The sequence below is a fragment of the Microtus pennsylvanicus genome, chromosome 2, assembly GCF_037038515.1.
Source record: "Microtus pennsylvanicus isolate mMicPen1 chromosome 2, mMicPen1.hap1, whole genome shotgun sequence".
NCBI lineage: Eukaryota > Metazoa > Chordata > Mammalia > Rodentia > Cricetidae > Microtus > Microtus pennsylvanicus.
In genome coordinates, this window is record NC_134580.1 from 30,024,296 (window position 1) to 30,040,996 (window position 16,701).

Genomic DNA, 16,701 nt, shown 5'->3' on the forward strand with positions numbered 1-16,701 from the left:
GCACTCCCATGTGTCCACTCTGCTCCTGCCACTTGCCCGATCTTCCCTTTGTTGCTGTGTGAGCAGGGAATGCTTTCTATGTGCCGGGCACCATGCTGGCTGCTCTCCACGTGTTCCCCTTTCTTTAGTGACAGCGCTGAGGATTGCACCCGAGCCTCACACATGCCCGGCAAGCACTCTGTGGCTGCACTGCCCACCCTCACATCCCCGTTATCTTCCTGTCATCCTGAGAATATGCACCTGTATTGGTCCCACTGCGTAAACAAAGAAATGGAGATGCAGTGAGGTGAAGGGACTTCCAGAAAGGGCAGAGCCGCTGCTCTCCAAAGGCTGTGCCCTCAACTACTGTGCGTTACCACAGCTGTTTGTCTTGCCATCTGGAGCAGCGCCTGGCCCTGAGTGAGCACCAGAAGAGCTTGGAAAGGCACACAAGGAATGCACTGGAGTACAGCCGGCTGGAGTGAGGGAGGCCAGCCCGAGGCTGCTGGCATGATGCAGGCTGTGTCAACGTGGCCTGCATCATCCACCTTGCTAAGCTCTCTGAGGTGTTACTGACAAGTCCTTACAAGTTGGGAGTAATAGAAAGCAACCAGACAGCTTAGGGAAAGCCCTACTTTGTGCTAGAACACCCGACAGCCTCTCAGTTCTGCTGAACAGCACTTTCAGAATTGACCAGAAGGAAGCGCTGGAAGGACTGGGAGGTTGGGCATCACGGCGTCCAGGTAAGGTAGTGCTGGGCATCACTGGACGTCCAGGGAGTGTGGGGACAGTGGACAGAGGGCATCAATGGGACGTCCAGGGAGCATGTAGGCAGTGGACAGAGGACATCGGTGGGACATTCAGGAAGCGTGGAGACACTGAACAGAAGGGCATCGACAGGACGTCGAGGGAGCGTGGAAATAGTGACAAGGAAAGCAAAGAAGCCTGGCTTTTCTGTGCACCAGTGCCATAACAGTTGTACCAACTCCAAACCCCGGAGACAGACATGGGAGCAAATGGCTGTGATCCCCGCACTGGGAATGTAGAAGCAGGAGAATTAGTTCAAGGTCAAAGCCAGGGAGATGGAACAATGGACAGAGCACTTCTGGACAAGTATGACCACTTGAGTTTGAACTGTGAGACCTGCATAAAGGTAGGAAAAGACAGACTCTACAGAGTTGTCCTCTGACCTTGATAGGTACACCATGGCAGCACATGCCTGCATACACTATACATACGTGCACACACACACACAGACACACACACGGTGTAATACTTGAAAAAAGATGAATCAACAGTTAAAAACACTTGTTGCTCTTGCAGAGTACCCTAGTTCAATTCCCAGCACCCACATGGTGGCTCGTTACCATAACTCCAGTTCCAGGGGCTCTGATGCCTTCTTCTGAAACTGGGCACAAAGTAGTGCACACACATGTACGAGCAGGTAAAGCACTCATACACATAAATCTAGAAAAAAGTTCACAATGGATGTTGGCTACATAGATAGTTCAAGGCCAGCCTGGGCTGTGTGAGACTCTGGCTAAACAAACAGCCAGGAGACGGTGCCAAACCCTGGCGTGTGGGCGATGGCTGAGGCGTACAGCCGGCTGGAAGAGCATGCCCCTATCTCTTACGGTAGACTGGGAACAACCACGCAGGACAAGAGTTCCCAAAGGAGCTGTGGCTTCTAGTGTTCATTGACTTTGGCACAGCAACACAGTACCTGTTTGCTGAACAAATGAACGAGCGGCTCCAGGGAGAGCAGATTGGCATCCCAAGGGTCATGGTCGGTTTGTGGTAAGCAGATGATAAGAATTTGCTCAACACTACTGAACAAAAGTGCCAATCCTGGATGGAGTTTGCCCTGTCACCTCATTGCAGAATAACAAGCCGACCCCCGTCCTCTCCTAGCAGGTGGGGTGGCGTGAGAACCTGTGGGTACCCTCTGCCATGCCCTGCCAGCTCTGCTGGGAAGCTTTGTAGCAGAGCTGCGGGCCAAGCAGGGCCATGGGCAGCAAACGGGGCAGCTCAGGCTGCACGTTTCCTTCCTAGGAGCCTTAGATACCCATCTCAGTGCCGTTTGCCCTGGTAAGGTAACCAGGGCCCGTAGCCATCAACACAGGAAAAGCAGCAAGTCGCCTCTAAATGCGCTGCTAGGTTACAGCAGCACACCTTAGGAGCCTTGGTCATTTCCCATAAGGTAAGAACAAGTTCACGCTAGCTGTGGTCGGGTCATTAGGGAGTCCAAATACACACACTGCACTAGCCTCTTACTGCCTCCGTGACGTTACCAGAGGCAGAGTATCTCAAACTACCTATGTCTACATGGGAACAGTTCTGCAGTGGGAGTCTGATGCCTTTGCTTGTAAGCATAAGCTGTTGCCAGGGCTGTGGTTCCGGAAGCCTCAGGACAGAGTCTCTTTGTCCCTTCCCATCCTGTTAGATTAAGACTAGCCCATGTTCTTTGCCTCTTGGTTTCCCCTTCTCTTCTTCCTGCCTCGGGGCCAGAAATCACGTCTTAAAGGCCAAAAATTTTCCCTCAAATCTTCCTCTCTGATTCTACTTCTCTGCATCTTTTGTTTGTGGATGAATTTTGGAAAATATTTACATGACTGAGAGTTTTCCTTGCATGCATGTGGATGCTTCATGTATGTACAGTTACCCCAGAGGCCAGAAGAAGGCATTGAATTCCCTGGAACTGTAGTTACAGGTGGTTATGAACAATTATGTGGGTGCTGAGAACTAAACCCAAGTCCTTGGCAAAAGCAACCAGTGTATCTAACAAACCATTGCAACAACCTTAAAAAGAAAGGATCTCCCCGTGTAGCCAAGTCTGGCCTAGAATTCACTGTATATCAGGCTGGCCTGGAATTCACTGTGTAGACCAGGCTAGCCTTGAACTTGTGCTCTTTCTAGTTCAGTCTCCCACGTGCTGGAGTACAACCACACCTGGCTTTACAATGCTTTAGATTACAGGAAGTTACTTTGGAGTTTACATAATTTCCAACAGACTTCCTGGAAGGTCAGTCAGTGATGTGACCTTTAGCTGTAGTCTTAATTCTCTTTTGCCAGGTAAAGTCACAAACTCTCAGATCACTGGGGATCAGATGGGCATCTCTCCAAGAGCCATTATTCTCCAAGTCTGTGCTAATTAGGAGCGACTCTAAGTGGGGTTCAAGGGAAGAATGGCAGAGCCACTGTGGAGTCTTTTTTCCCAGCAAACTGCTGGAGGGTGCGAGGGACAGGAAAGCTCATGGCTCACGACTCCTGCCACAGGCCTTGTGGACCAGTGTTTGTAGACAGTGAGGAAGTTAGTGAAGGCACTCAGGCATGTCCAACCTTTCAACGTGAGGCTGGCACATGGCTGTCATCCACAGAGTTCACGCTTGAGAACTGCACGGCTCTTTGTTTCAGAAAGCCACCAAAAAGATCTCCTCTTTGGCTTCTTTTGTTCTAAGCCAAAGTTGGACATGCGCAAGAAAAGTAGAGAGCTGGGTCAGGCTCGGCGGCCAGGCTTCCACTGAGGGCCAGAATCCAGGTGAAGAGGCAGATGGACCAGGGGCCGGAAATGGCTGAGAGCTGCTGAGCAAAAGGACTCTTGGGTATGTGAGGTCCTGGAGCATTGACGGCTTGGGAAGACGATGTGAATCTCAAGCTGGTCTCACTGTGGGTATGAATCCATGATTAGTTTTCTGGAACACTCAAAATTGGCCACTTCCTTTGCTTTGGGCACTATCAATACATAATTAATAACAAACTTGAACCTTGTAACCCCTCTCGGCTCCTGTGAGATCTTACTTTGTCTTGATTTAGGACCTTGTGAAGATTAAGTATGTGATATCTGTAGCAAAACTGGTAGGCGTAAGTAAGCCTTTTGTTGAAATTAGTTCCTGTTCTTTGGTTGACTAGAAACCCAGGAGGTAGGGCTGAGGATGTCCTCTGTGCGGAGTGCTCGCCTGGGGGCCCTGGAGCTCACTGCAGCACTCAGCAAAAGCTTTCTTGATGTTGTTCTGGGTGCGAATGATGGTTGGGGTGAGTGCCGCAGCTGAAGACTGAAAACATTGGCTCCATGGGGTGGAGTGGGGATGGAAGAGGTGTTTGAGATAAAGTTGGGATGCTCGTACCAGAAGAGGGATGGAGTTCATTTGGGCACAAGTCCAGAATAGCCAGCAGGGTCAGTGTGTCTAGAAGGGGTTCTACGTGGCCTGTGCCCACATCCTTCATTCTCCCTGCAGCTTCTTGGCTGTGTCTAGGAGTTAGGGCATTATGTAATAATAATTAGCCCTGTTTTTGTCTTTTTCTTTGTTCATTACTGAAAGCAAGGCTTTGATTTACCAAAACCAGACTCATTTTTTTCTTGAGACCGGGTCTCACTCTGTAGCCATGACTGTCCTGGAACTCAGTTTGTAGACCAGGTTGATCTTGAACTTAGAGATCACCTGTCTGTGCCTCCTGCGTGCTGGGATTAAAGATGTGTCACGGTGTCCTGCTTCATTCATTTTCTTTAGTAATAATTTTTATGTTTTTAATTATAATATAGTCATGTCACAGCTCCCTTTCCTTTCCTCTCTCCAACCCTTCTCATTCACCCTCTTGCTCTCTTTCTCACATCATAGTCTGTTTTTCTTTAATTGTTCACACACACACGTGCACGCGAACACACACACAACACACACAGTGTATAAATACAGCCTGTTTGTTCCACATGTCGGCTGTATGTATGTGCTCTCAGAGCTGACCTCTCAGTGTTGGATAACTAGTTTGGGGAGCTTTCTCCTGGAAAAGACAATTTTTTAAGGATTATAAACAGCACTTTATCTCTCAAGACATGCCATGCAATATCAATGATTTAATTTAAAAAGTTTATTATCATTTTTGTTTATGTGTACATGTGTATTTGTCTCTGTGTATGTGTGTGTGCTTGCGCACATAGCCGCTTGCGAGCACACATGCCTGTGGAGGCCAGAAGAGGGTGTCAGATCCCCTGGAGCTGGAGTTATTGTGGTTGATTGAAAGCTGCCTGATTTGGGTGCTGGGAAGCAAACTCTGGTTCTCTATATGAACAGCAAGTGCTTAGCAACTGACTCTCCAGCATCCCAGTGTCAAAGCTTTAGTTGAATTAGCCACCTCAGCTCTAACTAATCCCTGGGACCGTCCAATTTAGGCTTAATAGGAGGCATAATTCATGAGCCACTCAGAGAAAATATAAAAAGAGGATTACTTTACATGTTGTTTTTCCAATTCACTACTTCCCTCCCTCCTGCCCTCCCTCTCCTTTTCTCTTAAGCGTGTTTAATGTGTTTCCTGTGAATATAATCGTTCTTGAGTCACAAGGCCCTCTGAGACTCTGGTAAAAGTCGTGGGCAGCCCCGACACCACCAAACGTACATGCACACATACCACCCCCTCCTCTGAAGCATCCACAGGTATTCTAGAAATTCATGGACTCCACATTGGTAAATCTTGCTTTCTGTGGACAGTGATGGTGGCAGAGGCAAATACAACCGGCCTGGGTGGCCCCTGCAGCAGGCATAGACCAGGAGGCCCAGTCTTTCTTTTCTTTTAAACTTAACAATTTCAGACAATTTTGGCATATGCTTGAAATTTGGGGAACATTTCAAATGTCTATCAAAGGAGAAACATTCGCATAGTGAATCACCCTGTGCCCATGACTTGGCATTAAGAATGAACACACATCTTGTTTCTTCTCTGTCTCTCTCCAGGCTCCAAATCCCAGCTGAAGGGCGTTTTTTAAAATGTATTGAGGCCACATCACAGGATTACTAACTGAAAAGGTTTTGCAGCCTGATTAGCCTCTCTGCTGCTGCAATAGTCTAAGTCAGAGCAAACCGAATTAGAGAAAGCCCGGGTTTAATGGATCCCTGCGCTCCCAGGTGACATTCCAGCCCCCAGAGAGGAGACAGGAAGGAAGACCAGAAAACCACTGTTTGTTGTCTGTGGGGCAGTTTAAATACCCTGTGGGTGTGGTCTTGAGCATCTCTGGGGAGGCTCATCTTTTGGTGGTCTTTCTTGGAGCTGGAGTCTGGGCTGAGACAACTCCCAAGAGAGGGGTCTTGGGATGGAACTTCCAAACAATTACCATACCTTAAAAAGTACCTGAGAGCAGGCAGATATCTGTGAGCTCAAAGCCAGTCTGGTCTACATAGCAAGTTCCAGGACATCCAGGGTTACATAGAGAGACCCTGTCTCAACAACAAATTATAAATAAAGGAATATAATCAGATAGCCATTCTGTTTAAATTTCTGTGAATTAGTTATAATTATAATTATTTTTTCTTTTATTTTTTAAACATGACTTTATGTGAGCCAGGACGCACGTTCATATTCCAGTGTGGCCTTTTCAGTGTTCCAGCTGCTAATGGATGTGGATAGTGACTGCTCCTCTGGCGGACAAAGAGGACGAACATCTGTCAGTGAGCTCAGCTCTGGATAATCAAGATAAGAAAGCTTGAAGTTTTCCAGTAGTTGACTTTACTCTCTCTCTCCATACACAACGACATACACACATACATACATACACATAACACACATATAGATATGTATATATACATATATAATGTTGAAGATGTGTTTTTTAAATTGTTATAATTAATTTTATTCTTTGAGATTATAATGTATTTGTATCAGTTATCCCTTTCCTTCCCTCCCTCCCACCTCTGTTGATTTATAGTCTTAGAGAAATCTATAAGTTTTACCTCTCTTCCTCCTCCATATTGGCACCTTGTTCTGTGCTATGCCAGCTGTCTGCTGAGATGGTACCAACTATTATAAGTGATGCTGGATATTTAAATATCAGCTTGGAGACTAGCTCTAGCTGGATAGTAACTTGGTAGTCAATATTAATAATTACCTCCATATAGAATTATACCTGGCTTCAAGAGACTATATGATAACATAAAGAGTTCAGAAAGTAGGCCAGGTGGTAGTGGCGCACATCTTTAATCCCAGAACTTGGGAAGCAGAGGCAGGTGGAACTCTTGTTAATTCAAGGCCAGCCTGATCTACAGAGCAAGTTCCAGGACAGGCTCCAAAGCTTCACAGAGAAACCACACACACACACACACACACACACACACACACACACCACGAGTTCAGAAACTAATGTTGCTCATTGGAAGTTACTTGTCACGTGCTGGCATTGTCCTGGTCAGGAAGTGACACCTGTCCTGGAGCTAACAGGGACGCATGCCGGGTTCAGTGTAGGCCACTGTGCTGGGCTCTAGGGGACACTCACGGATGACAGTGTGTTTCCATGCTGAGTTGGTGGTACATGCCTTTAAGCCCAGCAGAGGCAGGTAGATTTCTGAATTCCAGGCTAACCAGGGCTACATACTGAGACCCTGTCTTAAAAAACAAATCAAGAAGGCAAGAAGGGAGGGAGAGCAGGAGGGAGGGGAAACTCAGGACCTGAAAGATAAGCTAGGTAAGCAGAGCGCATGTGAGTAAAGTCAGTTGTTTTCCACTAAAACGTGGTTCCTAGCCCCTCGTGCACACGAAAAAGAACAGAAAATGATTCTGCAGGGAAGACTGTGGACTCTGCAGCTTCTCTGCAAGTAGAGCTGCTGTGCGCTGGAAATGGTGTTCATCATATGGGGCTGAGGGAGGTGCGGAGGTTAAAAGGTGTATCTGAAGATTAACCGAGCCACAGTGGGCACACCATTAATCCCTGCACTGGGGAGGCAGAGGCAGGTGGATCTCTGTGAGTCTGAGGCCAGCGTGGTTTATAGAGCGAGTTACAGGACAGCTAGGGCTGTTAAGCAGAGAAACCCTATGTCGAAAAAAAAGAAATACTATATAGGCCAATTTCAGTCTTTTTCCTTCCTCCTCTTCCTGCCACCCCTCTCCAGGGTCTTTCTGTGTAGCCTCCCAGACCTGGTTCTCACTATAGAGTCCAGGCTGGCTTTGAACTCATGGCCATCTGTTTGCCTCATCTAGATTACAAGTGTGAACATCGTGCTTGGCTCTGAAACATTAGCTTCATCTGATAATTCTTCGGTGTGTCTCTACACTGTAAGGCCTGCACCACACCAGCCCGTGGTCCAAAGGGGAGCAGTCTTCGCTTACCACGAGTGGCCTCGTCACCATTCGCATTGGCACTTGGCCCATATGTCCCATTTTTGTTCTGATTTTAGAGACTTTGCAGCAAACAGCTTTATTTTCACAGTACACTGCAGAGGGCACAGAACATTCTCTTTGGTCCCTGTCCCACCCCCTGCCTGCCCTCTTTTATTATCCACTTCCCCAGCAGAGCAGCTTTTTGTGCTAAGTCCGTAGCTTGCACTAGGGTGATGCCTTAGTGCAGGACATTCTGTAGGCTTAGATGTTTGATGACATGGGCCCCCCATGCTTAGACCATACAGACTCATTCCCGTTCCCCCAAATGCTCTGTGTGTGACCTTTTAGCTTCTCCCCCCAGCTCTTCTTTTTTGGTCAGGGGGAAGGAAGGTTTCCAGGCAAGGTTTCTCCCTGTAGCCTTGGCTGTTCTGGAACTCACTCTGTAGGCCAGGCTGGCCTTGAACTCACAGTTCAAATGGATAGATCTAGAAAAAAACATATTGAGTGAGGTAACTCAGACCCAGAAACACAAATATAAAATGTACTCACTCATAAGTGGCTTTTAGACATAAAGCAAAGAAAAACCAGCCTAAAATTCACAACCCCAGAGAACCTAGAGAACAATGATGACCCTAAAAGAGACTTACATGGATCTAATCTACATGGGAAGTAGAAACTACAAGATCTCCTGAGTACATTGGTAGTGTGGGGGTCATGGGCGAGGGTAGAAGGGAGGGGATGGAAAGGAGTAGAGCAGAGAAAAAGGTATAGCTTAATAAAAAAAGTAAAACACAAACAAACAAACAGAGACCTGTCTGCCTCTGCCCTCCTGAGTGCTGCGATTAAAGATATGCACCATCACAACCAGTACATTCTTCTTCATTTTTTTTAAAGATAGATTTATTTATTTATTATGTATACAACATTCCCTCCATGTATGCTTGCATGCCAGAAGAGGGCACCAGATCTCATTATAGATGGCTGTGAGCCACCATTTGGTTTCTGGGATTGAACTCAGGACCTCTGGAAGAGCAGTCAGTGCTCTTAACCTCTGAGCCATCTCTCCAGTCCCTACATTCTTCTTTTTTATTGTTTCCATAGCTTTGTCTTTTCCTGAATATCACAGGGCTGGAATTATTCAGTACATGGAATTTTCTTCCTTTCCTTTTTCTTTTCTTTTCTCTCTCTCTCTCTCTTTCTTAAAAGCAACAACAAAACACCCCAAACCCAACTTCCCTAGAACTAGTGATTGTCCTGCCTCGGCTTCCTGAGTTCTGAGGTTACAGGAGTGTGCTACCACACTGGGTTAAAAGTTTATGGAGAGTTAATAATTCTTTCCCAGTTTTCTTTTCTCCTCTCTATGCAGTGCTAGAGATGGAGCACAGGGCCTCATGCCAGGCCAGCTCTTTGCCACCGTCCTGTGTCTCCAGGTCTCATGGCCTCTTGAATTGGCTTCTTTCACTTAATAAAATGCATTTAAGGCATTATCTTCTTATGACTTAATAGTTCATTTCTTTTTCATGCCCACACTACTCCATTGTCTAGATGGACCACAGTTTATCTGTTCACCAAGATGGACATCTTGGTTGCTTCTAAATTTTAGCAATTATGAATAAAACTTCTGCATGCTTCTATGTTCAGGTTTTTGTGTTGATTTAAAACTTTTTATAACTGGGTTTCCCTGTGTAATAGTCCTGGCTGTCCTGGAACTAGCTCTATAGACCAGACTGGCCTTGAACTCACAGAGATCTGCCTGCCTCTGTCTCCGGAGTACTGGGATTAAAGGTGTGCTCCACTACCGCCAAAATAATGATAATAATAGTAGTAGTAATAATAATAATAATAATAAAGTCTTGAGTGGTAACTATCAACACTGATTTATAAAGTAAGAATTTGTTTTTGGAAGAAACTGTCTTCTAGTGTGGCTGCAGAATTGTGTTTTTCCCCAACAGCAAAGAGGGAGGTCTGTTGTTACTAGTGTCCTAGATTCTTGGCAATCCCAATAGCTGTGCAGACCTTGCTTTTGAACAGGGTCTGGCTGTGTACTGCATAGCCCAGGCTGGTGTGGAACCCATTGATCCTTGCCTCAGCTTCCCAAGTGCTAGGATCAAAGGTGTGCGCCACCACCGCCTGGCTTCTAGACATATTTTAAAATTACGTTTTTTATCTACTTGTTTTGTATGCTTGTGCACACATGCACATGCCATGGCGCCCATGTAGAGGTCAGAAGACAACGTGGGGGAGTCAGTTTTCTTTCCATCGTGCGGGTCCTGTCTCAAGGATTGAGCTCAGGTTGTCAGGCTTGGTGGTGAGGGCCTTTACCTGCTGAGCCATCTTGTTGGCCCTGCACAATTTTTTTTTAAAAAGAAACAGCTAATGGTTTGAATAAAAATCTAATAGGCTTATTGTTTAACCTGCTTGAATTTTCTGTAGCAGAAAATGGTGTAAGAGCCGGCGATCCCAGTGCTAATGGCGCTGTGCTGATGGCACCCGGCTGAGTGGACGGAGTGCAGTGTTGCTGACTGTATTCCATGGTGGTGTTTTCTGTGAAACCCTGTGAGAACCCTGGATTCTCGGTGAATTCGTATTTGGGTTTAGATGCTTATCAGACTCAGGGACGATTTATACCGCAGTCCCCAGTAGCTCATTGTCTCTCGTTGCCACGCTGGCAGCCACTGAAGGCCTGTGCAGTCCGCGAGCGGTTTTCAAGTGGTGTTTGGGAATTTTTAAAAGATATTTTTCATTTATTCTGTAATGAAAAGCCTCTCTCATCTGCTCTGGTACACGTGGAAGAGAGCCTAGACAAACTGTCACCTTCCCAAGTGAAGAGTTGCCTTGATAGCACTGTCCTTCAAAGAAGGCTGATCAGTTCAAGTGTGTGTGTGTGCGTGTGTGTGTGTGTGTGTGTATGTGTGCGTGTGTGTATGTGTGCGTGTGTGTATGTGTGCGTGTATGTGTGTATGTGTGCGTGTGTGTGTGTGAAAGTGTGTGCATGTGTGCGTGTGTGTATGTGTGCGTGTGTGTATGTGTGCGCGTGTGTGCGCATGCGTGTGCCTGTGCGTGTGTGTGTGTGTGTGTGTGTGTGTGAAAGTGTGTGCATGTGTGTGTGTGTGTGCGTGTGTGTGTCTGCGTGTGTGTGCGTGCGTGTGCGTGTGTGTGTGTCTGTGTGTTGAACCCATGGTCCTGCACAGGCCAGACAATGCTTCTTGTTAGAAGTTACAGTGCGCAGACTCACGGATCTTAGCATATTTGTTCTGTGTGGCCTACTGAAATCCGGTCCATACTGAAGGGCAGGTTACTTGTGGTTGGCGGCTGCTGGTGCCCGTGGCCGTGTGTCTGCTGCTCTTGCTGTCTTACTGTCTGATAAAAGGGAAGGGTTCAAACACGTTCCAGACCTGTAGCCAGCCAATTTTTGTTTTGTTTTGAGAGGGTCTTACTGTGTGGGCCAGGCTGGCCTGTAATAGTCACAGATATTCCTGCTCCTGCTTCTGAAGTGCTGGGTTTGAAGGTGGACGCCACTATGCCCTTCTATCAGCTGTTTTGTTTTGTTTTTTTTTTTTTCAAGAAACTCTGATTTCTTTAAGTAGAGAATGATATTTTCAGAGGTCATAATCTTGGTGCCGATGATACTTCCAGCTACGGTTGATCATGTGTTATAGGCCTTTGAAAGGACAGAGGTTAAAAATATCTACTAATTTAAAGCTATTTATGGACAAAGGATGTGTCGTATGTTTTCACTGACACCTTCCACGTGAGAAAGACGTAGCCTTTTTATTTACCTTCTGTCTCTGCTCTCATGTCTCATTGCGAACCCTTTGAGAGTCCTTCCTCTCAGCCACCCTGGGGATGACACAGTTCACACAGTCACCGCACAGCACACTGTGCCCTCAGATGCCGATGCCCAGTGTGAGTGCTGCCACCAAGGGCGTGCTGCCTGCAGGCCGCTCAGGGGGCTCCACGCAGTGGCTCACACTAATCCCGCTCTCAGGGTGGCTGAAGCAAGACAGCCCGTTGGAGGGCAGCCAGGGCTACAGAGAAAGACTTGTTCTCAAAAGCCAAAAAAGAGAAAAAGCAGTTTATGATCTTTGCTGCAGTTGTCTGTCTGTCTGTTCTTGGGAATGTGTACTGCTTGGGCAATTGGCTACTTTGTCCTGGTTTCTCTTTGTCTTCTGTTTTGCCTGGAACTGATCTGGAGTTGGAATGCCAGCCCCAGCCGGCCGCGTTCCAGCTCTATGCGCTCTGACTTAGAATCATTCTTCTGAAATAGCCACACCACCAATTTCACATCTGCTTGTTTGGTTTTTTATTTTGAGAATTCCCTTTGGAAGAGATGTATTTTTATTCATGTGTGTCTGTGTCTGTGAACACCTGCCCTGTGTGTGCAGGTCATGTGGCGGCTGGTGGAGCTCTCTCCAGCCCTGTGCTCTAAAGTCTAGCCAGGCGTTTATGTTCCAGCTCCCTTTTCTTTGGTAAGATGGAGCAAATCACAGTTTTCTCCACTTTGCTTTTAAAACTTAATATTATCTCTTAAATATTTTTCATAATAGTAATATGTAATTTTAAATATCTACAAAAGTAAATTATCAAATTAATCACAAATTGACATTTGACATTCTATTTCTCTAAGAATATCTATGTTAATCTCATTAAAATATCGTCTCACTGGAGAACTGGATTGCCTGTCTTCAGCATTGTGTTGGGGGGGTGAGCGTAGATGGGCTTGATGATGTGGGGGCTTCAGAGTGAGTTGGAGATCTGAGCTATACCTGGAGGGCGATCCTGGCGAGCTAAAGAGCTGGGGGAAGCACCAAGCCTGGCAGTGTGCACAGGCCACGTGGAAGTGAGAGTGTGCCTGTGTCCCTGTGGTGAAGTAGCCCAGTTGGAGCCTCATGCCGGGAAAGGGAAAGTAAGTCCAGAGTAGCACTGAGTGTGTTTGTCTTAGTGGCCCGATGCCTGTGAAGGAGGAGGGGACTGGGTCACAGCATTCTTTTAAGAAAGACTTTCTGGAAGCTGGAGAGATGGTTCCGTGGTTAAGAGTCCTGGCTGCTCTTCCAGAGGACCTGGGTGCAATTCCTAGCACCCACATGGCAGCTCCCAATAGTCTGTAACTCCAAGATCTGACACCTGCACGCAGACATACATGCAGGCAAAACACCAATGCACATAAAATAAAGTTAAATTAAATATTAAAAAAAGTCTTACTGAGCAGTTACCATGTGAATGTTTCTGTGCTGTGTATGGGGCTAGAGTCTTTTAAAAATATCTCTCTTTTCCTTTCCTTTCTTCTCTGAGACAGTTTCACTATGCAACACTGGCTGACCTGGAACTTGCTCTATAGACTAGGTTGGCCTCTGCCTTCCGAGTGCATCATGCCTGGCTTGTTTTGTTTTGAATTATGTACACGTGTGTGAGTGTGTGTGCACGAGTGCAGTTGCCCCACGGAGCCCAGAAGATGGTGTTGGATCTCCTGGAGCTGGAGTCAGAGGCTGGAGACGGCAAGAGTATACACACTCTTAACCACTGGTCCATCTCTCTAGCCCCCACATCTCTGTTTCCTTGCTAAGCAGAATTGCAGTATGCCTTTAGGACATAAAAATTGGGGGCTGTTAGGTTAGTTTGGAAGTGAGGGGCAGTCACCATTCAAGGCAAGTGCCTGCTCGAGTTGGCTTTGCAGATGTGTAACTGGGCCATTGGAGAGGATGGAGCTGCTCAGTCTTAACTCCTTCTACCACATCTGTGATCTCGGGGCATGGTTATTTAATGTTACAGCCTGGGAAAGAGAATGACTGCCATATTTGCATCTCAAGGGGATGTGAGGTTCCAACTTAAAAATATATATAAACCACTGCTTCCCCCTCCAGGTATCTCAGAGGAGCCTTGGTATATACTGTGGTTTGGAGTATTTGAATGATGAATATGCGTGTATTTCCATGATCGTTTGCATTGGAGAATGAATATGCATGTATTCCTGTGACCATTTGCATATCTGTTTTTAAACAGAGACCAGATGAGGAAGCTGTGGTGGATCAGGGCGGGACCAGCACAACCCTCAACATTCACTATGAGAAGGAAGAGTTGGAAGGTAAGAGGCTGCCTCCCATGGCCAGGGAAAACAAAAGCCCTCTGGAGACCTGGGTTCACATCTGACTCTTTTTTTCCTGGCTGAGGGACCCTGTGGGGAAAACAGCTACCTTCCTTTGCCTCTTGGTCCTTGTCTTAAACAAGAGCAGAGATAAGCGTGCCCCTGTCTGATAGGCTTGGCGCAGGACCCAGTAGGCAGCGTGAGACACAGGCATGGAGTACTGGGCCGCTCAGCACAGATATCAACAATAGCAAAAACCCTTTCTTTGAGACTGTGAAGTGATCACTTAGTTCACTGACTCTTCGTAACTGCTGCCTTTTTGTTTGTAGCACTGTTTTTTTTAAAATTTATTTTACATACCAACCAGTTTCCCCTTTCTCTTCTCTTCCCTTTCTCTCCACCACACCTCTTTTTAGCCCCTGCCCCAAATAGAGTAAGGCCTCCCTTAGGGAGTCAATAAAGCCTGGCATATCAATTTCAGGCAGGAGCGAGCTCCTTGCCCCTGCATCAAGGCTGAGCCAGGCATCCCACCATAGGGAGTGGGTTCCAAAAAGCCAGCTCGTGCACGAGGGACTGATTCTGACCCCACTGCTAGGTTGGTCCCATGCAGGCTCCCTAGCTGTTGGTCTAGAGTCTGGGAGCTCCTGCGAGCTGGGGTCAGCTGTCTCTGTGGGTTTCCCAATCATGATCTTGACTCCCACTGCATCTGTAGTACTGGTAATCACACAGGCAAAAATAGGACTATGACCACAGTTTCTGAGATATTTGAAGCAAGCTTTATTAAATTCTGGCTGGGATTCTGGACTCTGGCCAGGTCCCTACCCAGGATTTCCAGAGTGTTTGGCCAAATTACCTTAGCCAGGGGCTTTATAAAGGCAAACCCTGCAAGACTCTGCACTTCCGGCCTTCGTCCAATCAGAGGCAAGCATATATCCAGCTGTACTTCCTGCCTCTGTGCCTCCAACCTACCTGTGATGGAGCACATCCCATGCAGTTGGGGCCGCCAACCTTGTTTAGAGAAGTGAGAACACGTGACTTGTTGTCCTACATGAACAAGAGCCCCAGCATTCCAGGAAGTTATCCCTGTAAGTGGGGCTTACAGGTTAGAAGCATTTTTTAAAATATAAATCTCTTAGACTCAGTAATTTAAACTTAAACATAACTTCAGCCCTCACAGTACCCGAGACACATGTTGGTGCAACTTCCAATTTAGTTTTGAGAACCGACCTGATGGTGGGGAAGACTGGGTGGAATCCATCTTTTCTCCCTCTCTACTGCAAGGCAGACACACAGGTATCCCCTCACCCTTGTGCTGTCCCAGCGCCTCGCAGGGTATTGTGAGCAGCTCCATTGTCCTCTACAATTACCTGTGCACGTTAATCCTCCCCTGGGAAGTGGACATGCTTGAATATTTTTGTGAGGGAATAGAATAGTAAGCCCAGGCAGCTTCTCATGGATCTTGAGGGCCAGGTCTCATCCATCGAGGTCAGCTCAGCAACATCTCCAGATGATGCCATGCTCCCCTCTGCTGGGAAAGAAAACTGCAGGATATCACAGTGCTGGAAAATGACATTACTCCTGATTAAGTGCTAGATTTATGACTCCTGATGTCAGCTTAATGCACTTTAACAAAAGCTAGCCCCACTTGGTTGTATTTGTAGCTTTAAGGGGCTTGCATGTGTTCCTCATGTAGGACTTCCTGTGGTTATCCACTTAGAGTCATCCTGGGAGCCCAAAGGAGCAGAGTCTCCCTTAGGGCTCCCCAGTGAGTGCTCGGCCATAAGCACCAGCTGCAGTGTGGTCTGCAGCCCCATCTCTGTGGTGGCTCCAACCCATGCTTTCTCTTCTGTCCCAAAGACCCCGTGTTTCTCATTTATGGCTGCTCTCAGTGCACGTGTGTGTGTGTTTGTGTGTGTGTGCCTGTGTGTGTGTGTTTGTGTTGTGTGTGCGCGCGCGTGTGTGTTTATGTGTGTGTTTGTGTTTGTGTGTGTCTGTGTGTTTGTGTGTGTCTGTGTGTGTGTTTCTGTGTGTGTTTGTGTCTGTGTGTGTGTTTGTGTCTGTGTGTGCCTGTGTGTGTGTTTGTGTGTGTGTGTGTCTGTGTGTGTGTTTCTGTGTGTGTTTCTGTGTGTGTTTGTGTCTGTGTGTGTCTGTGTGTGTGTTTGTGTGTGTGTGTTTGTGCGTGTGTGTGTGTGTGCATTTTTTTTAAAAAACATCAACATCTTTCTTACAAGTTTTACTAAATTATTTGCAGCCGCATGGCCCCTGTAGACTCACTGTGACACTCACTATAGAATGAGCGTGGTTCCACACCAGTGCTGGAGTAGATCTCAGCAGGGACTTGGAGTTCACATATCACAGTTGGGAGTAAGCAGCTGCTCATCTGTAATGCAAGACAGAAAAGAAGGCGCGAGAAAAGCTTCAGCTGGGGCTCTGGGTGGCTTGGAGGAAGGAGACCACACATCTCACCGGGGAGATTAGAAACAATGCCAAGGAGGCAGAGAGTTTACCGAGAATTTGGTGAGTACATGTGCAGACAGTGCCAGCACTCGTGAGGAAGAGCAGCC

General features: G+C 46.9%; 1 protein-coding gene across 1 annotated transcript in view; it reads left to right on the plus strand.

The window, feature by feature from the left end:
• The window catches only part of LOC142844135 (electroneutral sodium bicarbonate exchanger 1-like), a 36,171-nt gene that overhangs the window by 3,573 nt on the left and 15,897 nt on the right, over window positions 1-16,701 (plus strand). Inside the window, exon 2 of the mRNA XM_075962435.1 lies at window positions 14,056-14,137. Within this exon, the coding sequence (XP_075818550.1) occupies window positions 14,056-14,137 (82 nt within the window). The remainder of the gene's footprint in view (window positions 1-14,055; window positions 14,138-16,701) is intronic.